Source organism: Marmota flaviventris, chromosome 5, assembly GCF_047511675.1.
Source record: "Marmota flaviventris isolate mMarFla1 chromosome 5, mMarFla1.hap1, whole genome shotgun sequence".
Classification (NCBI taxonomy): Eukaryota; Metazoa; Chordata; class Mammalia; order Rodentia; family Sciuridae; genus Marmota; species Marmota flaviventris.
In genome coordinates, this window is record NC_092502.1 from 147,447,791 (window position 1) to 147,471,047 (window position 23,257).

At 45.2% G+C, this 23,257-nt stretch overlaps 1 protein-coding gene across 2 annotated transcripts; it reads right to left on the reverse strand.

Annotated features, from left to right (window-relative positions):
- Positions 1–784: 784 nt before the first annotated feature.
- Gdnf (glial cell derived neurotrophic factor) lies at positions 785–23,022 on the reverse strand. 2 transcript variants are annotated; one of them, XM_027936305.2, is made up of 3 exons: positions 22,966–23,022; positions 18,378–18,476; positions 785–1,269 (listed from the first exon to the last, which is right to left on the reverse strand). In XM_027936305.2, exons 2-3 carry the CDS (start codon positions 18,448–18,450, stop codon positions 785–787), a joined length of 558 nt encoding a protein of 185 aa, XP_027792106.1. In that variant the 5' UTR covers positions 18,451–18,476; positions 22,966–23,022. The 2 variants fall into 2 exon arrangements, with proteins under 2 accessions (XP_027792106.1, XP_027792104.1); XM_027936303.2 differs by having other exon boundaries at positions 18,300–18,476.
- Between the last annotated feature and the right edge of the window lie 235 nt (positions 23,023–23,257).

A 23,257-nucleotide genomic window follows, 5' to 3' on the forward strand; every position in this document is an offset into this window, starting at 1 on the left:
CCTGGGGCAGCTGGGGGCCTTGCCCGCTTGCTCTCCTACAAGAATGCTGCCGAAAACCACAACTTGCTTCCTGTTTCCAAGGACATAAAGGAAATACCTTCAGGTTGGTTTTTAATCTCGAAGACAGCTTTTTTGGTTCCTAGCCAACTTCTTCCCACCCTGCACACCATGTTCAGAATCAATCACCAGCTGTTCCCCCAAACGCTGGTTGGAGTAAACCTCAGGCCTCAGCTTTCCAATTCAAAGATTATGATCTTTTGTGTCTCTGCTTTTTTTTTTTTTTTTCCTCCCCACTCTCCAGGGTATGACTCCATTGAGTGACAGAAAAATAAACCTTTCTTACTTTCAGCAGTAAAACGTAATGACAAGGAGTGACACCAGGATTATCATTTCCCTGGTGTCTTCAGACATGTGAAAACAAACCACAGGAGATACACTGGTTTGGTTCTTCGAGTGCATCCGCAACTGCCACCATGATGGGTGATGGTGGACTGTATCAGATGACGCGATGACAACAGCCAACCAGGGACACCAGCCCTGAGCATCTGGAGAACCCAGATGGCTGTCTTCTCTCTCCTATCCAGTTTTCTGTAGCTGGACCTCTCTCTACCAGGCTCCCACGATGGATGGCTGCCTTCCTCCTCCTCCTCCTTCTCCACTTCCACCTCCGCCTCCTTTTCCTTGGTCCTCATCTTCCGCTCTGGGCAAACATTTCCTGGGAACCTTGGTCCCTTTCTTTGCACTGTAGCAGGAATGCAATACACAGCAGTCTCTGGAGCCGGAGTCAGATACATCCACACCTTTTAGCGGAATGCTTTCTTAGAATATGGTAAACCAGGTTATCGTCTAAAAATGACAGGTCGTCATCGAAGGCGATGGGTCTGCAACACGCCTGCCCTACCTTGTCACTCGCGAGCCTTCTATTTCTGGATAAGTTTTTGAGTATTTTGTCATACATTGTCTCAGCTGCATCGCACGAACCACTGCAGTACCGAAAAATCAGTTCCTCCTTGGTTTCATAGCCCAGACCCAAGTCAGTGACATTTAAATGTATGGCGGTTAAGACACAACCCCGATTTTTGCCCCTCTGGCCTCTCCGACCTTTGCCTCTGGAATTCTCGGGGTTGGCGGCTGCAGCCTGTCGATTCCGCTCTCGTCTAGGAAGCACTGCCATTTGTTTATCTGGTGACCTTTTCAGTCTTTTAATGGTGGCTTGAATAAAATCCATGACATCATCAAACTGGTCAGGATAGTCCTCTGGCATATTGGCTGTTCAACAATAAAACAGAAAATGTCACATAAGACAACTATGATCATCACAGGCCTTCATAAAGTTAAACAGTTGTATCGGATGTCATTTCCAACCCCTTTGGGACTTGTGTATAGGTTTTAGAGATATTATTGTCCAAATCTTGAACCTGTCAATTTTATTTCTTCAATTCATGGCAACCTTTCAAACTAAGGAGCCAAAATAAATTGGCTTTTTGATAAGAAGAGATCAGAGGAATTCTAATGTCCACGATCCATGGACCAAACTTTGAGAAACACCGACTTTGATGATAACAAGTTATAGCTTCCAACTCTGTTACTTGGATGTGGAATACTGAGTGCTTGTCCCTGACCCTCCGTGTATGAGTGGGACAAGAGCCATTCTGACAGAACACAGAACTGGGACTCAATTCTATTTTAGAACTTCCTTTAAAAAAAGATTAAAGAATAGAAAAACAACTTATATTTTACTAACAAAGAGATTGGTTTGCTCTTCCTTTGGATGGCATGACTTTTATTAAAAAAAAAAAAAAGTACAATGATGTAAATTCATCACAGCAATAAAGGAGACCAGAGGCTGTTTGGGGATGGGCACAGCCCCATTCCCAGGGATGAGGCCACATCTCTGCTGCAGGCTGTCCCAGGGCTCTCACCTTCTGGCTGCAAGGAGGACAATAGCTATGCCCTTTAGGGAGATCCCATGGGGAAGGTGAGAGGGCACTAAGGTGTCTGGGACCTCTGGTGAAAGTCTGAATTTGCAAACTCTTGTTATCTGAATATTTCAGTATTTGTTTTGGCCAACTGAATAAAAGAAAAGTAAGTACTGGAGCAATGTAATACATTCTAAAATAAAAGCAAATCAAACTCCTGTTCATTAGGTACAAGGCCTTTTATGGTCTCTATATCCCATTTTCAGGCAACTTGTAATGTTTAGGGTTATAAGTGGCTTAGTAAAATACACCTCAAGAAAGGTGTTAGTAAGAGAGTTTTTTTTTTTTTTTTTTGCCAAGATTATGTTAAAACACAGAAAGATTACATTGTGCCTTTCCTACTTCAAATTATTCTATCATAAGCCTAAGCTATCTTCTGGTGGAATGAAATGGCTCAGAATGACATACTTAGGCAATCTTAAACATTTATAAAGACCAAATATAAGAACTGTTCTGAGTATTGTGTGTCACCCCCAGTATGGAACTGGGGTATTTCTGCACATAATGCCTATTAAAGTTTGAGGTCACTACACACGAGTTGGATCCATAACTCAGCCATTTAAAATTAAAAGTGAGACCGTGCAAGCTCAAAAGAATAAATAAATGAAATAAAACTAACCTATTTAATTATTAAAGCAGCAAGTATCCTACTGTGTAAAATAAAATCTAGCTAAGGTGCCTTAGCCATATATATGTGTGTGTGGTTAAGGCACCTTAGCAAGATACACATATTTGATACATAATAATGAAAAGATTAGGGATTGGAATCTGTGAAGATGTTGTTGCTTGATACCTGAAACTTAGCAGCTGCACAGAGGGCACAAAACTGTTTCCACCCTGGCTGAAGCCACAGTGGCTTCTGAACTCTTGTTCCCCATCCACCCTACCCACATCCCCCTTTCTATCTATTTTGCACCCAGGGGGATACTCTAAAAAGGTCCATTCAGATCATCTCCTTCCTCCTTTCAGAACTCTCCACACTCCCTATTTCTCCTGGAGTAAAAGCCCAGGTCCTCACTGGCTTAAAAGCTTACCTGACCTGGCCACCTCCTCTGCCCCCAGCCTTTGCTATCTCTGGCCTCGTTTCAACTTCTCTGCTTACCCCTTTCCCTCTGGCTACCTTGGTTCCCTGGCTGAGCTTCCAGCACGGGGCTTTTCAATCTTGGCACTGCTGACATTTTGGATTGGATCACTCTCTGTCACGGGAGGCTGTCCTCTGCCTTGTAGGATGTCAAGGTGCATCCCTGGCCTCTACTCAGGAGACTCTAGGAGCATCCTCCAACCCCTACCCCATCATGCTCACAACACACTAAAGCGTCTCTAGATGTGGTCAAATGTTCCCCTGGGTTCTAAATCATCCGGACTGAGAACCACAGCTCAAACACAAAGGGGGACTTAGGTCTTTTGCAGGCTGTTTCCTCTCTACCTGGGCCACTAGAACTACTTATTCCTCTGTGCTACACCCACGTCTCCTTCATGTTTTTGCTCAAATGTTATGACTCAACAAGTCCCACCCTGAATTCCTGGCTTAAAAGCAGTCCCTCTGGAACCCCTAGTCCCTGTGCCCTGTCCCCCTCCAGCCCCACCATAATAATCCTTGTGTTCCAACACATTATCCAACTGAGGGTCTCAGGTGTGTTATTCATTGTCTTCTCTGATAGCAGGCCAACTCCAAGAGGCAGGCTTCTTTACCGATGGATCACAAACAAGGGCTAGCAACACCATCTGGTCCCCAGAGGCCCTGATAACTGTTTGTTTAATGAATCAGTCACTTTCTTGGGGTGGGGGGAAGAGTTCTTAGTTTTTCAAGGGGAATTCCACTGAATACTGTATCTTTATGAAATGAAAGTCTCCAAAATAAATAGCCCATATCACTTGGGAAACCTGGGATGTCCTGCATGGCACAGTTGTCTCCCATCCGAGAGTAAAGGACCATCTACAAACCCACCTTCCTCACCAAACCCCCTGCAACCCTAAAGTTCAGCTGCACATGCCCACCTCATCTTGGGGCTTCAAAAGGACTCCTGGGAGTCCTTTCTCAAGGGGCCTGCCAGAGTAGGGGAGCATTCCCAATTCCTCATTTCCTAACTGGTCTTCCTTTAGGAAGTTTTCTTAAAAACAGCAACAATAAAAACAACAACAAAAAATCTTTAAACTTGATTTTTAAAAAACTATCTTTAAAAATAAGCTGCTTATGCTATTTTTGGTTTCTTTCAATAATAAGCTATAAAAGAGAAAATAAATATGTGTGCCTGTATGTATTTGTAAAAATAAATATTTGCTTGTGATAGTAAAAAAAAAAAATGCTTGTATGGAAAATCAAACTTCTAAAAGGAAGGTGATCAATCAAAATACAAAGGAGTCTTTAAATTGAAAAAAAAAAAAAAAAAAAAGACTATGTTTTGCAAAGAACTCACACCATGAGGTCCAGGCTCTAGTCAAGAATTCCTGAATAGATCATTAACTTAGGAACCTGGGAATATTGAGCGCTATGATCGATTAACAATCAACTGAAGATTAATCAGAAATGAGGATAAAATATTACTAAAATTTCAACTTAAGCTAATGGCAAAACATTCAAGTAATAAAATTTCAAGTCACTCAAGACTCAAACATTGATGTTATATAATTTCATATGGTTAGTTATAAAAATGTTCTAATATTTTCAATGTTCTTAAAAATTTTTCCAGACACTGTAATTGCCTGGCTTTGTTTATAAGATAAAATACAGAATACCAAGTTAAATTTGAATTTCAGGTAAATAGTGAATATAATTTTAATAGAAGTAGTTCCAAATATCATGTGGGACATATACTGCAATATTTGGAATATATTTACACTATATGAGAAAGTTCAGTGCCCTTTTGCGTATTTTCAATTCCACTTGGCTTCCCCATGTGTAGAATGTGAATGCACAAACTACTTAAGATTGTAGATGGTGTGGTAAGAGATCACTAACCCTGAGTTAAAAGACTTCCAAGGGGTGGGGAGTATAAACCAAAATAAATTTGTCCAAAGCCATACCGTGTACAACACCAAGAGTGAACCTCATGTAAACTATGGATTGTCATGTCAACATAGGCTCATGGACTGTAGCAGATGTATTGCTCAGGTGTGGATCATCATCACAGGGGAGGCTGTGCCTGTGTGGGGGCAGGAGGTGTATGGGAAATCTCTGTACTTTCCTCTCAAGTTTCAATAAACTTCAAACTGCTCTAAGAAGTAAAGTTAAAAAAAAATGGGGGTGGTGGTGGATATGCTTCCTGTCACCTGGGAGGCATGAGGATAAATATTCTACTTGTTAAACTGAAGGTTGTAGCTACTGAGAACTCCTCCATTGGATGGGAAATCTCCCTCCTAACCTTGTTGCTAATGTAGAGACATTATTTAAGCTCCAAGTTCAGCCTGCAGGTAAGGCTTATGGAGTTGAAGGAGTTTTTGCCCCCTGTATATTCTTGAAAAATAGAACAAAAATATTTATACAGAAAATTTTACATCAATATGAATTCGGAAAACCAGGAATGGGCGACATTGTATTTTCCAAATCACAAAGCAAATAGTCCTGTCTCCTCCAACTAAAGTCCTAATTTCAGGCCTTTTGATGCCATTGAATTCATTCAAAGGGAGAACCTCAATTTGTCAATGCTGGGCACTTGAGGACACTAGGTGGCATATACCTCTGGAGAGGATGCTGGGCAGTCCTCACTGAGCCTGTTCTTAAGAATTCCACAGAAGCCTTTAGCCCAGCCCAGGCAAGTAACTCCCCATGATGAACCGAAAAGCCCACAGTTGCCTCAATCTTCCAGGAATTCACTGAACTGAGGGAGAAAACAAGGGTTTGAGGTTTGGATCAGTTTTCTAAGTTAAAGTTTAAGGCCTATCACTTTCTTCTTCATCCAACAAAGGGTGTGGCAGAGTGTCAAATTCACAAACAGCTCTCACTGGGATTAACTTTGTTCATAAAATACTTGCAAACCACAAGAGAAGAGCATCCTTAAAACAAACAGGTGGATCAAATGTTTGCTCATTTCCCAGACACACCTGGAGGATAGATCTTGGAAAACATGTCCATCTCAAAGCTGAAGTTTTTGAAAAATCGAAATGCTAAAATGAACTTAAGTCATCCTTCAGATTGCAACCAAATATTTTGGCATTATTCTATTCGAAATATTTTAACTTTGATGTGTCCTTTATATAAACAGTGCTATTAAAACAAATGAAACCCAACTGGGACACCACTCTGGGAATAAACCTCATTGCAGAGACTTTGCCTTTCTTCATTATGGGGAAAATAAAGTAGTAATGTCACATTAGGAACAAAGGACTAGAATAGTGACTGTTTTGTAAAGTTAATTGAAATTTTATAGAAACAGTGGTGAGGGCTCCAAGTACTTCCTACAAGATCTAAACTAAAAATGACATAATTCAAAACATTATCTTGATTAAGCTGGCATTGGTGGTCAAAGGATTCTCCTAAAATGTCAGATTTCTCTTAACAACAGTTTAGGTTAACCATACTTTAATGAGAAGATCATTTTTATATTTATGGCTGGGCTGTCCTTCTTATCCTGGCTAGGCTGAGAATCCAAGCTGGCCTTCAGCCTTGGTACACAACCTGTGGGTCTGAGAGAGAAGCGCACAAGGTTGTCCACAAAGCATGAGGATGTGCCTCCTCATCAGCATGGAATGGACTCTGAGGATGGAGGGGAAAGCCTCTGAGGCTGTGAGGAGTCCAGGAAAGAGGGGGGAGCTGATCCAGGTCTCATAGTGCCTCTACCCAAGTGGGAGGAGGGTTGGGAGATCTTCCAGGCTAGGTTTGAGATTTGCCAAGTCAGTTTTGGCTGGATGCAGGATGCTGGAAAAGGCACAGATGTCTCGTCCTCTGGGGAGAGGACCTCCTCTCTACCCCACTATAGAGCATCTGGCTTCTGCATCCAGAAAGGGCTGACACGCTGAGGTTTAGCCAGGCCACACAGGTGACAGGTATGTCTAGAGTAAGTGCCTGGATGCCCTCACTCAGGGCAGAGCCCAGTTCTGGGATGGGACTGTACTTTGGGTAAGAGGCCACAGAATGATGTACCTGGGGCTGTCCAAGTGCTGGAGGGTCCATTCCGACATGCAGAGCCTCCCAAGACAGGAGGAAGATGGAAACTTCCTGGGGGTGGGAGATATTTAATCTGATATTCTTTGCCTACCTGTATTACAGGTAAAGTACAAATTGCCATGTAGGCCAAGTATCTGAAAAATAGGATCCCTTTCTCAATCTACACACACACACATACACACACACACACAGGTACACATACATATATACTTACAGATGTTTACACAAAGACACATGCACATTCATTGATATTTATAGGAAAAGAAAAGATCAGCCAAGGATTTATATAACTTCTCAAGAATGACTATTGCTCTTTGTAGAAATCAATTTTTATCTTTTGATAAAATACAAAAATTTTCTTTCACTAATTTTCAAATATTATTATAAGAATGGCATGGTTGGGTATTACTTTTAAAAGTACATTACAAAACTTCATCAATATCTAAAATAATTAATAGGTTTCATGAAGCACTTAAAAATATTAGCCCTAAGTCTAAACCTACAAACAGCTCGGAAAGACTGAGGGAGGAGTAAACTTTATCTTTTTACAGAACCAGAAGCTGAGGCTCAGAGAAAAACAATACTTGCCCAGGGGCACGTGGCTACCAAATGGGGACTAGCTCAAGCTAGTTTTAGTGCCCCAGAAGGCCTTTTTGTTTTTAAGTAAAAATTCTATTGCTGTGTAGCTTTTTGAGTCCTGTGGCGAAGGGTCAGTTACTTTGAGACAAGATATTTTGATTTCACCTCACCTATTTACCCAATTCAGAACAGGAAGTGAGAAATACAAGTTTTGTTGAAAAATTCAGTAATGAACTTGGGTACATTCGGTAGATCCCAAAGTTGGTTCGCCATGGGCCACAGAATACAGCTAATAGTCTCCAAAAAAGAAAAAGCCATGCCATTCAGGGGCATCTCTCCCACATCCTGGTTCCTGCATATCACTCTAAGGCCCATCTGGCCATTTCCCAGTCAAAACCGGAACACCAGCAGCCAGCAGCGGGGCAGATTCAGACAGACAGGCCCATCTCCGGAAGCTCCTCGTGCTCAGTCTGGCACCAAATAAGGAGGCTCTTGCTGCAGAGTTGGAGAAGATAGAACCCCCGGATTCCAGGCCTGGGTCAGTCCCTGACCAGCCGCGTGACCTTAGACTAGTCACTTAACCCTTCTGAGGTCAACTTGACCTCCTCTGGGGCCTTTCCTTGCTCTAAACCCCTAAGATGTGGGCAGTCCAAACTCTGGCTGCAAAGCATGTTAGACATTGGTTTCTATTCCGCTCTAGCCACCACCATCAAGGGTCCCATGAAGCCCCCACAGGAGATATTTTAGGGATCTAGCATACTAACCTGTTCAGTTTACTTGTAGGCTCAATCGGCTATATTTGAAATAATCATTGCAAATCCTTTTCAAATCATAAAATCATGTCCCGTCCTATTAATTTGTGTAGAAAGGACCCCAAACTTGCATCTGAAAATACCCAGATTACAGTATGAATAATTCTTTAATTTTTTTTTAAATTGTAGATGGACATGATACCTTTCTTTTTTAAATTTATTTTTATGTGGTGCTGAGGATCAGACCCAGTGCTAGGCAACTGCTCTACCACTGAGCCACAACCCCAGCCCCATGAATAATTCTTAAACCTCAGTTTCTATCTTCAGAAGCAGAGTTGGATCCAATATCCTCTCAGAGGACATGATTACACTCACATGCCACAATTCCTTCAGTCTCCATCATCCAAAGTCAAACACTAACCTCACCCTTTTCTTAAAATCTCAATTTTACTCATTTTTGGTTTTGCTGCAAAAACTGTGTTTAGTTTACTCCCAAATCACAACTACCAGGCAAGAATCACCTACTGCAATGACATAACATAGAGGGTAAGAGCCCACAGCTTGTCCTAGGAGGCCATCTATGGGCTGCCAACCTTGTTCTTATTTGACCTTCAGGGACCTCTGAAATGTGCAGCATGAATCCATGAGAATGTTCCAATTCCCTGAAAAACACTTGCAAAGTTTTGTTGTCTATTACTATTAAAAAGTGATGATTTTATAAACGTAGTTGAATGACTTAAACAAACAAAAAGGCCTCTACTTCACTAGGCCTTGAATGCTAATGCATCTCACACCATGCATGACCACCACAATTAATCTACCGTTAGATAGACTGTCCTGGCCATAGGCAACTTTTGGGTTAATTCAAGAGGGGTTCACAGCGTCTATTTTCCTAAAACAGTCACCAATTCAGGTAATTTACAAAGTCACTGTGACCTTTTCCTGAGCCACCAGTACATTCTCTCCATGACCAGTGGTTTGTTGACAGTAAGGCATGACATCGGTTTATTTGAAAACTATTTGCGTTGTAAAAACACCAGTGTTTTGTTGTTTTAAAAAAGCATTTCTGGATTCTCTCAAGGCAGAAGGAAAAGAAGAACTAGAATGCAAACCACTTCAGCTTATAGAAAAATGGAACCAGGGTAACATTTTTAAAAGTCACTTTGCCCACCAAAATTTCCATTTTTATCTACCATCTCCACCAACTTTAATCAACATGGCACACACTTACTATTATACTATATTTTGAACTGTGGCCTATAACCCAACTAAGTGAACTTGCAAGAAATGGTACAAGAAATTACTTCATGAATATAAATAGCAAAAAAAAAAAAAAAAAAAAAAACCCAACTCACTTAACAGTAACTTCACTATTCATATCCCAATTGTTCTAATTTCTGTGTATGTGGTCCTTACTTTTATTATAGTTATACTAATGATTTTACAGTAATACAGAATGGCTCCCAGGGGGGAAAATGTCCATTCTCCCACTTTTAAATCAGGAAAACACCCAGTAGGGTGTCCATTTGTAAGCTAATCCATGAACACCTGGTGCGAGCTAAAAGCACTCCACAGCCAGCCATAAACACCCCACAGTAACAAGCCCGCACCAGGAGCTCTGCTACTGCCCTTATAAAAAACTTAACAGGGAAGGGCGAGAAATTTCCCAGTAAAATTAAATGCACAAAAGCCACCGTGATAAATAATCCCTTGTGGTGTTATCGGAGGCGGGTGAATGTGTGTGTGGCAGGGGACTTCAAGGAACCTGATGGAAAATGTGCTTTTCCTGTCACACACAGCACTGCCCCCAGCTTGAAAGGCCACAGGATACCCTTCGAGTCTATACTCGGTTTCCCTTTGCCATTCCCAGGGCACAATAAGATAGGGATAAAAAGAAGGCTGAGGGCCTTTGGAAAAGTAAGAGGATGAAAAACATGTTCTCTATCATTTGAATATGTTTGATAGAGGGGCTTTCTATCCCAAGCAAATGAATTTAGTAGAATCTCAAGGACTTCACACAATCAGATATGGTTATCATTCTGAGACAACTACCTTTGCAAAACCTCCCGTGCCTGCTTTTTCTCCATGCTGACTTTTTGATGCCATCAAAAGAGTCACATTGGAATGTTCTGAGCTGGCAGGAAGTGACTTTGTGGGGGTAGTGAAAAGTGAGTACAGGATTCAGCCTGCTGTGGTTCAGGGTGGTTGAACTGCTTCATCTGGAAGCCTCAATCTCTCTATCTCAAAACAGGAACAGTCACACCTGCACCTTAGGTCAAGATCAATATAAGAAAAACTGAGCTCAGTGCCATGGAAAGCATGCAACACATGTTGAGTACGCCCCAGGGAGATCACAGTGTGATCATTGTTTGGCACAAAGAGCAACCATATCTGGACAAAGCAAGATTCTCCTAAAGGGGATCCAGACCTGGGTCTCTTTTTAGCCTAGCATATTCTATAGTGGAGAGACTCTCTATCCAGGACCTGAATTCCCTGGCATGGTGGTCTGTGGGCAGAAGGATCAGGCCAGTCTTGGGACTGCCTTTTCTGGGTCCCTAGAAATCTCTGAGAATAAAGTATATAAGCATCAACAGATTCAACCGATTCCCATGACTGATATTTTTCTGATTTCAAACTGAGGTACTGCGTGACCCTCTGGGCATATGTGAAGTCTTCCTGCAATGCCTGTGGGTAGTTTTAAGGGAACCAGTGTCTATGTCCTCAACTTCTACATGTGCTTTCCTTAAACTGGGCCCAAGAATGCTCCTGATGCTGGCTCTCTGTCCCTGCATCCCCTTATCCAGTTCTCCTTGTGCCTTGCTGCAGGAAGCATGGTTCTCACCATGGAAATCTCACTTTCCTCTGGGCTCCTGAATGAGGGATGAACACCCTCCGTGCTCTACAAAGACACTCAGGCATATAGGCTCCTTGGGAGCCAGCGACATCAGGCCCCTTCTGATGTGAGGCCACAGCATTGTGAACATAGCATCCCAGTGATATTCCAAAATCTAATCATGTAGAAATAATTAGATGAATCCTAGGTAAAGGACTATCCAGGAAACAGCTGGCAAGAAAGCCTACATTTTAAAAAAATGTCAATGTCGTGGGAAGAAAAAGGCTTGAGAATAACTTCAGATTAAAGAAGAACAAAGAGGCAGGCAATCAAATGCAATTTAAGATCCTGGGTTTAAAAAAAAATAAATAGAGAACACTATTGTCACAATTTGAGAGATCTGAATGTGCACTATTAGATAAATGTTATATTGGTGTTAAACTTCCTGAGACTGATAACTGAATTGTGCTTAGGTAAGACATTGTCCTTATTCTGAGGAGATATATGTGAAGTATTGAATGTTATGATGTTTTCAATGAATTCTCAAGTGATTCCAAAAAAAAAAAATGAGGCAAATACTACATAGAGGTCAATCTTAGTGAAGGGTGTGTGATGTTCATTGTTCTAGGGACACTTACTAGCAGACAGGCCAGAAGAACAAACCAAGAAATACTGATGCAGCTGGCTCTGCCTTCATCCTGGCTTGGCACTCCTATCTGCTTGTCGTCGGTCTGTCCACCTATTCATCTTACAATTAGGAAGTTGAGCCTGCTATGATGCATGTGCATTAACAGGTGTACTTGAATTGAAAATGAAGTCAGATATGTTCTGACCAAAAAGCCAATTTATTTGGGTTCCTTAGTTTGAGAATTTGCTATGAATTGAAGAAGGGAAATTGGTAGGTGGATAGTGTGGACAAAAAGATATTTAAAGCCTATACACAATCCCTGAAGGGGTTGGGAATGATATTTACACAACTATGTAAACTTCTGATGAAAAAATTTTAGATTTCAACTTAAAGCTGTGCAGTAGATTTTAATATCTTTAGTGTCAGGTTTGCAGGTAAAAAGGTTCGAAGACCATGATTTTAAAGCCATGGCTTTCCACTTCAGTTGTCTTATTAAAGTCACACAAGAGTGGGTTTTGCCTCTATCGAGTTAGCCACAGTAACTATGCTCTCATGGTGACACACACCATTTATGCAAACTGAATCCTATCCCCACTAGGCAATCGCTCTGGCGCTTGTGTGGTCACATATGGTCTCCACATTAATGTCCCCTGCCCCTGGGCAGAATGGGAGTGATCTGAGAACCAGTATTTGCCACAAGGCCTCCCAAGGGCTGTCTGCCTGCCTGTCAGCCACTTGAGACTTTGCTTCATCATGGAGAGTCAGGGAGCCTTCTTAATTGCAAAATCATCAGCATTACAGGAATTCTTAAAGAAATCCAAATTACTTTTCTTAAAGCTTCCCGATCTGGGCTTTGAAGTAGCTATTAATAATACAGGTCTAGGCCTACTCTGGTTCCAGTGGATATGGAAAAAGGGACCTAAAGGAAATTTAATATTCTTTCTTCTCCTTTGTACTAGCTTGATCAGTTTTTTCAGGAAATCTGTGTTTTAGGGTTAGTGAATATATTTTCAGCAAGTCAAATGTCTGTGTTTTCTTAATCTATGAATCTGGACGCACAGTCTGCTTTAATCCAAAATATACTGCCTTTGGGACTAGACATCTGAGGCTTGAACTCTGGCTTCACCACTTACTAGATTTGTGACCTTGGACAATTCTTTAGACCTCACTTCTTTACCTGTGAAATGGAGATAATTTTGTTCAGTCGAGCTCAAACTTACTCAATTTAGGATGAGATATAAACCTATTTGTTCAAAACCGATTTAACCATGTGGATATTTAAGAGGTGCTGTCGCACTAACATAATGAGTTTTTACTTGCAGCTATTCACTTACTTGAGGATTGATTCAATTGTGCCTATGCCTAGAAGCTTTTGAAAAAGAAAACAATACTGAAAAACAAAAAATATACCTATGCTATAGACCCCACTTGTGAGCCTGTGCGATATACCCCACTTAACATTTACTGCAAGACATCTCTGCTCAGAGGTTCTTTCTCCACTGCCAGAGAAAAGAGAGCAAACCCTTTCTTTTCTGAATTTTACAGCACCATATAATCACCTTTCAAGATACCTAACAGTTCCCACGACTTTTCAGTACCTCTCCCAGTACCTGGACACTGGTCCTTGTAGCTGACACCTACACCTTCCCCATATCATGGTCACAAATTTCCCCATTCTGCTCCTTAGTCTGGAATGTCCCCTTGTCCTTTCTCCTCTCAATATCCATCTTTCAAGTACCTGTTCAAATTTTCCCTGCTTTTGATTTCAAATTTCCATGCATTCTTTCCTGCTTTTGATTTCAAATCCCAGTGATCTCATTCCTAGGAATTCTTGACTTCAACTATCGTAAACCCCTCAGGATAGACACATCTGTCTGTCTGACTGACAGTGTCCACCCATCTGCCTATCTATAGTTTACAACTCAATCACGAGCTATTCGAGTTCACCATGTTGCCTTTTTGATGCTGCCCAGCACCCAGCACATGAAAGGTATTAATAATTGCTTCTTGATTGGGCTCAAGTGATTAATTAAAGAATAAGTATTTTCATCAAGTGAAGGCTGTGGGGGCTAAATTAAAATAAGAGCAGAAGAATATTAGGAGGGAAAAAGATCAGATACCTTTCATTTTTGTCAACTAAAGCAGACTCATTGGAGCATCTTGCTTAGGCTGCTGGGCTAGCATAATGTCCCAAGCCTGGCCAATTCAAAATGAGCCTTCAGTGCATTTCTCTAAATAGCAATCATTTGAAAATAGGTCTCCAAACTGGGGCCAGAGGGAGGTGCTGGTCTCAGATCTCAATAAGGGATCAGTGCCTCCTAAGAGTCTGGTGTGCAGTTTCTTTCTAGTGACCCTTTCCAAGCGGCAGAGCCCCTTTCCAGCTTATGTAATTAGTAGAGCATTTGTTCCCCCACACAGTCCCAAAGCAATGGGAAGCAACGATGAGTGGTGTTTATGTATTCAGAATTCTGCATCTTACAACATTGAATTTGAAAGATTAAGACATATCTAGCACCAGAAGCTTCCTCAGCTATGTGGTGGGCTGATCATTTACTAGAAGTTCTTCCTCTCCCTTGGTTTAGGAAACATTTTAAATTCCATGTCCAGTTGGGATCAATTAAAACTGAAATGCTGCTGGGTGTGGTGGCACACACCTGTAATCCCAGCAGCTCGGGAGGCTGAGGCAGGAGGATTGTGAGTTCAAAGCCAACCTCAGCAAAAGCAAGGTGCTAAGAAACTCAGTGAGACCCTATCTGTAAATAAAATACAAAATAGGGCTGGGGATGTGGCTCAGTGGCTGAGTGCCCCTGAGTTCAATCCCTTGTATCAAAAAAGCAAAAACCAAAAATCTGAAATGTTCCCTTTCAATATAGGTAGCCTCCAACTCACAGCCTGCCTATCACTTACATAGGAGGCTCTTACCCTGCCTGGACCTAGGACAGGAGGGTCTCTCTCACATGAGCACGGGAGTCTGGGGGGAAGTAGGTGTGCTCTGCAACTGGGAAAGGGATGGAGCTGTGAAACCTGGGAAGGGCCAAGGACAGCTGACCCAAGGGCAGAATCTCAGGAAAGGCTGACCTGTCTATGTGCTGGCCAACCAACCTACAAACCAACCAAGGGACCTAAAGTAGTCCCCAAATAGTCTGTACTATGTTGGACTGCGTGGAATTTCATCTTTTAGAGTGATGTCCTGGCAGAAGTGGTAACAGAAGGAGTTCATTAGGTACCTGGGGAGGGGCCACTGGAAGCAGGAGTGTGGCAAACAACAACTATGATACGGAGCACAAGCATTCCAAAGCAATAGCTCCATTTAACACCCAGGCAAGTTTAATATTAGCCCAACTTTACAGATGAAGAGATCAAGGTTTAAGAGATGTTAAGTCTGGTTAAGTAGCAAGGCTGGGATACAAACTTCAGTCTGAGTTGAATGTGCTAACTTGTGTTCTTTCTTCGAACCCTCTGTGATCTCCTGTAGTTTATGGGAGATGTCACCCAGGACAGAGATTTCAACTGGTAACCTTGTGAATTATAGCTCACTTGCATCATGGTTTACAAGCCTGAGAACTTGACAGCTTGACTTAAAAGACTGTTTCTATAGGAGATTTCATGACCTGCTATGAAATTGGTGGTATACAATTCCATTGTGTTACAAGGAATTACCAGTAATTAGAATTTAACAAAGTAATGCTCAATGTCTCTTCTGGCTGGTTTCCAGTTGCATAAAAAAGTAAGCTCACTCAACCAGCCCAAGCTTTCTTTATGTTTGTTTCGTGTGACCCACACATGTACATTTACTGGAAAGTGTGTTCCACAAGGGCAGGGACTTGTGTCTAGGTGTTCCAAAGTACCCCCTGCACCTAGAGAGTACTTGGCACACACAGGCACACAGGAACCATTTGCTAAATGAATTCGTGTGTTTAGATTGCAAAGTTTTAAAACCACATGCACTTTAAGCTTTCAGTTGTAAAACAGATCTAGAATTGAGATATGTAATAAAAATACAATGAAATAATGTTAAGAAACTCAGGATTCAGTCATCTAAAACCCTCCTTTCATAAAGTGCATTTCAAAGGTTTGGGGGAAACTCTGACCCCAGCTTCAGCAGTCCTGCCTCATGCCATCATGGACCTCTGGCACCGTGGCCAAGTTGCTTTACCGTTTTAGGTCTCAGAACCGGAAACAGCTCCAATACTTTTACATGCTATGACATTTGTGAGTGTTGCCTTATAGATTCCTTACTCCTGCTCTAATCTCCCTTTGGTGATGATACTGGCAGAAAGGAAACCAAATGAACACGGTAGCTAAAGAGAAAAGTCTTGGATCCCCAAAAGGCAAATCCCAAGTCCTTGAGTTTATACAAGTTAGAAGTTGCTACAGGAGGCAGCCATGGACCATTTACTTGGGCAAGCAAGTTAGTCAGTTATGAATTCTATTTGGTTAGTTTATACTATGAGAAAACAGAATTCTGGATGTTTCATACAGAAAACAGAAATGGGTGTGTTCTGCTGGTTTGAATATGAGCATAGAGGTCAGAATCTTGTCCATTGATGATTTAGCATTGGTTTGGGAAACAGGAAGTAATCCTCAGTCACACATCGTGCTCTCCTGCCTAGGATTGGTAGGAGTAATGCTCATTTGCTTGCTCTGTGGCTGGTTGTGCTTAATATGAGCCCCAGATTGTCTTAGGGTATTGTCATGCTATAGTGACTAAACCCTGTCTGTGCATTAGACCCACCTGGGGAACATCAAAAAGTCCAGATGCCTGTCACACCCTAAAACAATTAAGTCAGAATCTCTTGAGGTGAGGTCTAGCATAGTCTTTAGTTCACCATGTGATTGCTATCTTTTTTTTTTTTTTTAATCAGCCTCTTGCCAAAGGACTATTAGGACAGGAGCATGGAGACTAGGGGCAAATCTCATAGCTACTGGCATTTTGGAGTGGAAAGCCTTCCCTCTATTGTACAGTGGTAAACTCTTCATCAGATGCCAAATCATGGAGTTAGTTGAAAGCACAGCCAGAACCAGGAGCCAGAATTTAATATGCTAGGTAGGGTTGGGGATGTAGTTTTGTGGTAAAGCACTTGCTTTCACTGTGTGAGGCCCTGGGTTTGATCTGCAGCTCTCATTGTCTCCTGCTCTGAAGACAATGGCAGGAAGGGCATTTTATATTTACTTTTTATTGGAGACACTAAATTTGTGATTGAAATGAAAGCATTCTGAGATAAGTTTATGCATATAACTGACAGAAACACAAAATAGGTACTTGAATTTCAAGGAATCAGCCACTTCCTCTAATCCTAAGTCACTTCTGGAAGTCCTAATTTGACTTTTAATAAATGCACTTTTTTTTTAGTCTTTCTTGGAACTTGTGCAAGAAGATGTTTTTGTGGCTGTAATTAGGCATTAAAAAAAAAAAAAGCATGTCACATGAGAGTTTTTTCCTAGCCCAAGGCCACCAGTTGTGTGGGTATGACCACAGTATATTTCAGGTACAAAACAACTAGAGTGATAATTCTGAGGGGCAAGAGGAGTAGCTATTGTGACCTCCTGGCTACATACACTCACTATTGCTTTATTTTGGAGTTGTGTTAAAATTTCCATTGCCAACCTTCCTATCTACACACATCCCCAACAATGTCTATAGCTTGTAATCTAGCATACCTCATTTTATGCAACAGATAAATTGCTGAAGAGTGGAAGGTAAATGATATCAAATCACAGTTGACACGTGCTAATTGACTTGCCTTTAGAACGTTAATTTTTGAGAGGTAAATCCTTGACTTTCTAGTAAGAATGACCTGTTTTCTTCTTATAGAACTAGCACTGCATATGTGGTGTGAACTCCAGTTTCCCCTCCTAGTTCCAGCCTGCACTATTTACCCTTGTCTTTTTAGAACGGGAACTTTTCTGAACAGATTTTGACACTACCCAGATGCTTGCTCTGTAAATCCAGTCTCCTCTGTATTTTCTCTGTCTCTGGCTTAGTCTTGTGAAAACCTGAACTCTCCTTTGCAGGAGCAGTTTAGGATTAAGGACAGCCAGGCACAGATAAAAGGGCTATGGAATGGGAAAAAAATCAATGGGGGTGTGTACACATAGGGGAGGAGAGGAGAAGAGACGAGAGGAGAGGAGAAGAGAGGAGACAATTTGTGTGCGTTCCGTGGTGGTGGTGGTGGGGTGGTGGTGGACAAATATTCATCTGTTCATCAGAATGATGAAGACACAACACTGGATACCCTCTGTGCTGAGGGTAATTATTGTGTAATTTACGGGCAGCAGCAGACAGCTACGCACCCCATCAGGCTTTGCTCACGGGTCAAGAGTCACATAGCCTCTGTGGTTGGCTTGGGGTGCGTGCGTGCGGCAGGAAGGGGTGCCAGGGGGTCGGCTAGCGGTCCCCCCGCGGGGAGGGAACGGTTCTTACAGTCACTGCTCAGCGCGAAGGGCGCGCGGCGGCGGCCGAGGGAGCGGTCTTCGGCGGGCGCCTCGGGAGGCCTCTTACCGGCGGGCAGCGGGAAGGCGGACGCGGTGTGGAGCAGCACCAGGCAGACAGCCACGACATCCCATAACTTCATCTTAGAGTCCCGTCCGGCAGCTGCACCTGTGCGGGTGGGCGGGCAGCCGGGAGAGAACCACAGAATGCAAGTTAGGCTAGGGCGCCAAGGGCCCAGCGCTACTCGGGCGCGGCATCCCCGCCTGTCCTTGCGCCCCGCTCCAAACTTGTCACCGCCCTCCTCGGGCACCGCCGAACGCTTGCGTTTCCCTGGGCGTCCCGGGCCCTCATTACAAGTGCCGCGCTGGGTCCCTCTCCCAGATGTGTCCCGGGTGCAGCTGCACTCGGGGTCCAGGACACAGCTGATCCTCTCCTCCGCCATCGGGTTTCAGGGGTCAGATTTTCCGAGCAGGGCCTCTGTCCCCGCCCGTAAACCTCCAAACAGAGAGACGGGATTTCCGGCCTGTGCTATCTGCGGGCGCGGATAGGAGCCCCCCGCCCCCATTCTCTGAGGGCAATTAGGTAACTCCCACGCTGTGTCCTTGGCCTCAGTCTTCGAGCCCTTTCCTCCTGGCCTGGCAGCTCTCACTGGAAGCCAGCCCTTAAACTAAGCAAGCAACAACCCTTTCCCTTTGGGAATAAAATCAAGCGCCCCCCATCTGCCCCCACGGCGGGGGTGGGGGGCGCTTGTGACCATCCTCTAAGGTAACTGGGAGCTGGCTGGATGCAAGCGCTCACCCCGCCCGCTGCCCATTTACCTAAATAAATGTATTGTCGCAGGAACAGTTAGTTAGTAGGCACTTGGAGACTTTTGGCCTGTATGAAAATATCTGGGTTAAATTACCTAACTTCCAAAGAATCAACTAGGCTTAAAATACCCGTTCCACCTTTTAAGGTTATGAACATTAAATAACACGTGAAAAGGTTCTGCGGAGCACAAAGTAAGCGCTCAATAAACGTTTTAGAGGAATTTGCCTTAAATCCTCCGTAGTATAAGCGAAAACTGCTTATTTTATTATTGCAGCTTTTCGAGATTCTGGCCAGAATCTCTACCCATCGGAGAGGAGTCGCTAGCTCTCTGGGCCACGCGACAGCACCAGAAGGCCCAGAATATGAGATCGCATGGGGGTGGGCGTCCGTTCCTAGCGAATGAACTCCTTTTGACTCTTCAGGCCTCATATTCCCAGAAAGGAGGTCCACAGGGTCCGGGGTGAGTGAGAAAAACGCATTGTAAACTCGGGGCTGAGCCCCAACCAAAGAGAAGTGCGGAGAGACGAGTCAACTCAGTGTAAGGTGTTACCCTTCCCTTCCTAATCCCGGTGTTCTCTCCAGGGGACCACTGAGTGCAGAGAATTCTTAAACTATGAGGTTCGTGCAGTAGATCATTCCCTATCCGTGCATTCCTCAATAAAACGAATTCTTCGGAAAACTTCCTTGAATTATTTTCATGGGAGAGACATCTTACAGGTGAATGCAAAAAACTTCATCATCCTTCCTTTGTATTAGTGTGCCCGCCCCTTCCAGGACACCCCCGCTCCCGAACCCGCCCGCGTCCCAATCTCTACCGAGAACTCCAGCCCCGGCCCCCGGAGAAGAGTTTAATTCCGGCCGCCACCTCCCACCGCTGCGGAGATGAAGGCATTTTCCATCCTTTGAGCGTCTGTTCTCCATGCAGCTGTTGAGCTCCAGGAGACAGAGAGAGAGGGGGGGGGGGGAGGGGGTACTAAAAACTCAGACTTGCAGCACTTCTTGTTGTGTGGGCTGGCTGGCAAACCCGGTAAAAGCCCAGGCCCAGGAAAACTACCAGGCCGGGCAAAATGAGCTCAGAGAGGCGCTTTGGGAGACCTCCCAACCTCTGCCAGCTCCCGGGTGCGTGAGAAATGGCTGGCGGTCGAGAGGTGCAGGGAGGCGCGGGGCTAATGCGCCATCCCAAATTGCGGTGCCCGCCAGCAGGAAGCCTCAGAGGCACCAGATTTCCCTTCCGCATTAAGAGGGTTTTCCTCCCCCACCCCCTTGGCTGGCGGAGGGCTTTTTAAATTGGATGTGGAGATCCTCGGTTAGAAGTGTGGCGAAGATAGCAAAAGAAACAGCGGAATATTCTCCGCCTCGCTGGAGGAGGCTCCCAGTTCCCGCCCTAGGGCGGGTGCTGCAAGCGCCCCGAAAGAGCTTCCTCCTCTCAAGGGACCTGGTGTGTTTTTCTCTCTGAGTGCCGCGGGGGCCGGTTACGGTCGGAGCCCATATTTGCTGGGCGGCTGAATTGGGGCGGGGAGGTCTGGGGAATCCGCGCACAGGGCGGGACGTTCTTCTCAGAGTCCCTTTGGGCCCCACCCAGCGGCACCTCTTGTCTCTTTGTCACTCTTCCAAAACATCTACATCTGCCACATGTGTTTCCTCCGCGATCATCGGCCTTTGCAATGCGTGAGACCAGCTTAACTCTGCCACGTGTGGGAACCAGGCTGCCTCCTGACCTCCACGCCAAGGTCGGCTCTGCCAGGTGACACACCACACTGTCTTGTGATTACCAGGCTCGACCAACTCTGGGTCCTGGACTGATGCACCCGGACAGTGGGGCAAAAAGGGCGCGCCAGGGACGCCTGCACTGTGTGAGTTCCCTGGACTGGGACTTTGAGGAAGCCCAGGAATGCTGAAGGAGTGTCTATGCAAGTGGCCGCTAGTCGATTCTGAGTTCCCGGCACCAGGGGGCACCAGAAACCGCCCGAGTCCCGTAGTGCCCACGCGGCCGGGAGGCTGCGTTGTCATTTTAAGTAAAAAATCGGCGAACAACCACTCCCTCTACAAACCTCCCCAAACCGAATCAGCCCGGGAACCTGTGGATGTCCTTACTGGCACCCCTGCTTCACCGTCTCCTACCCCTCCATTCTCTCTCCCTAGTCTCGGTCTTCCCACTTCCACCCAGGTGGTTTCTTGGCAACCTGCTTTTAGACAACCCCTTCGCCTCGTCACCGAGACAGCTTTGCAGCGGGTGAGCGCTCCCGCCGCCAGTGCCCCCGCACTTTCTTGTGCTGGCAGGCTGGGAGGTTTGTTTGGGCTTTGCCTTCAAGATCCAGGTCTCAGGAAAAGAAAAAGGGCTGTGGAGCGGGAAAGGGGGTTCGCTACAAACTCGGCGGTTTTCTTTTGGGGTTAGTGACAGAAATTACTGAAAGCAACAGCTTTTCTTCATTGTGTCTAGTATCCTAAACCCATGGAGGACTTCTCCTCTTAACCCCCCATAACTGCCGGGCCCAAGACAAGGGAAGGAAAAATAGTGTGGGGCTCTTTTAGCCAGCAAGCTGGGTGAGGGTTCCGAGAGCACTCGAATCTCTTGCAGGAGTGGGGTAAAGGACGCGGTGGGCTTCCTGCACTTGTCTAAAAGACGACACCTCCCCCGCCAAAACGAAGGCGCCGTGAAACAGTGGGGGCTTGCTCCGGGCAGGAAAGAAACCCAGCGGATCCCACTTTGAGAGCTTTGTGGGAGGTAGTCCGCGCGCGTGGGGTGAAATTGCATCTTTTCCTTGAAACACTCAAGTATTCAAAATGCGGGGGAAGAGTCTGTCGCACTCGAACATATCTACAGCAGGGGCTAGGAGAGTGTGTTTGCCCCCGCCAATGAGCACAAACGTGGCGAGCTCCGGGCTGGACAGCCCTCCCGGGGCGCGCGCAAAGGCTCTGCAGGCAGATTCTGCCACGGGCGGAAATCAGCGAGGCGCCAGGAGCCTGGAGGGAACCGGTGAAAGTCCATTCCAGCCCGGGCGAAGGTTCCTTTTCACTGGTTGGGGCTGAAAACCGAACCTTTGCGGAGTCAAACCCCAGGTGGTGCAAAGTAGTGGAGGGTGTTATCGGGAAGGAGGCACAGAGCACAGGAGGAAAAAAAGGTCATTAAAATAATCACCTCCGTGGCCCGGTGGAGACCTTGAAGAGCCCCAGGGTCTGCTCGAGATAGAGCCCTGAAGCCGGGAATGTCCAAGGAGCCGCTCTCCTAACCTCAGCCGAGTGAGGGCATTAGGAAAGTGCAAGCAAATGGGCCCTGAAAAAGGCGAGGAGTGTAGCTTTGGGAGACCTCCCCTCAGGAGGTGAGCCCTCTATTTTTACGTTTACGGGACCTTTGCAACAGTCTTTCCCGAGGCCTGAGCTTTCTCTAGGAACAGACCAAAACAAGCTCAATCGTAAGTTACACTCCGGGCAACAGTAATATCTCTGCAGCTGCACTTCTGGAAAAGACATTTTGGCGACGGCGGGTTCGAAGATGACCCAAGTCCGGTTTGGTTCCGTGACATGTCAGAGGAGCACCCTGGCAAGTTGGGAGGTTTACTTCCCCTTCCAGGCATTTCGGGGTCCAGGGGCATCAGGGGCTCCATAGATCTTTGCCCACGTGGAAAAGGCATCCTGCCCCTCCGCAAGGCCAGCCTCTCTACCATTTAACTTCTCTCTTCTCGGTCCACCCAGAGCCTCTCCTCCCTCTAGTCTACTTTCCACTCTCACTGCACGCTCTGGGGTCCAAACGCGCCCTTTTGTCCTAGACACTCTGCATCCAGCGGTGTCCGCTGGCGACGCAGACGGCATTCACCCTCTCCACCCAGACTTCCCCCACCCAACTTACCTCGGATCCGGTCTCCGCAGACCCCCAGGTGGACATTAACTCCAGGTGGCCCGAGTCCCAGCCAGGACACCCATCCGGGCCGAGGGCAGGAGCGCGAAGCCCCGCCCAACAGGTCTGGGGCAAGAGTTCGAAATCCTGGGGTTGCGCGGGGCAGCGAGGGAACGCAGGAGGCGGCGGCCAAGGCTCCAGCCGCCGCCGCCGCCAGAAGGGCGAGGGCTGCCGACACCTCCTCCGTAGGTCTCCTGTACCCCCAGAAGCCGAAGTCTGAGCAGCCGCCCCTTCCTTGGGTGAG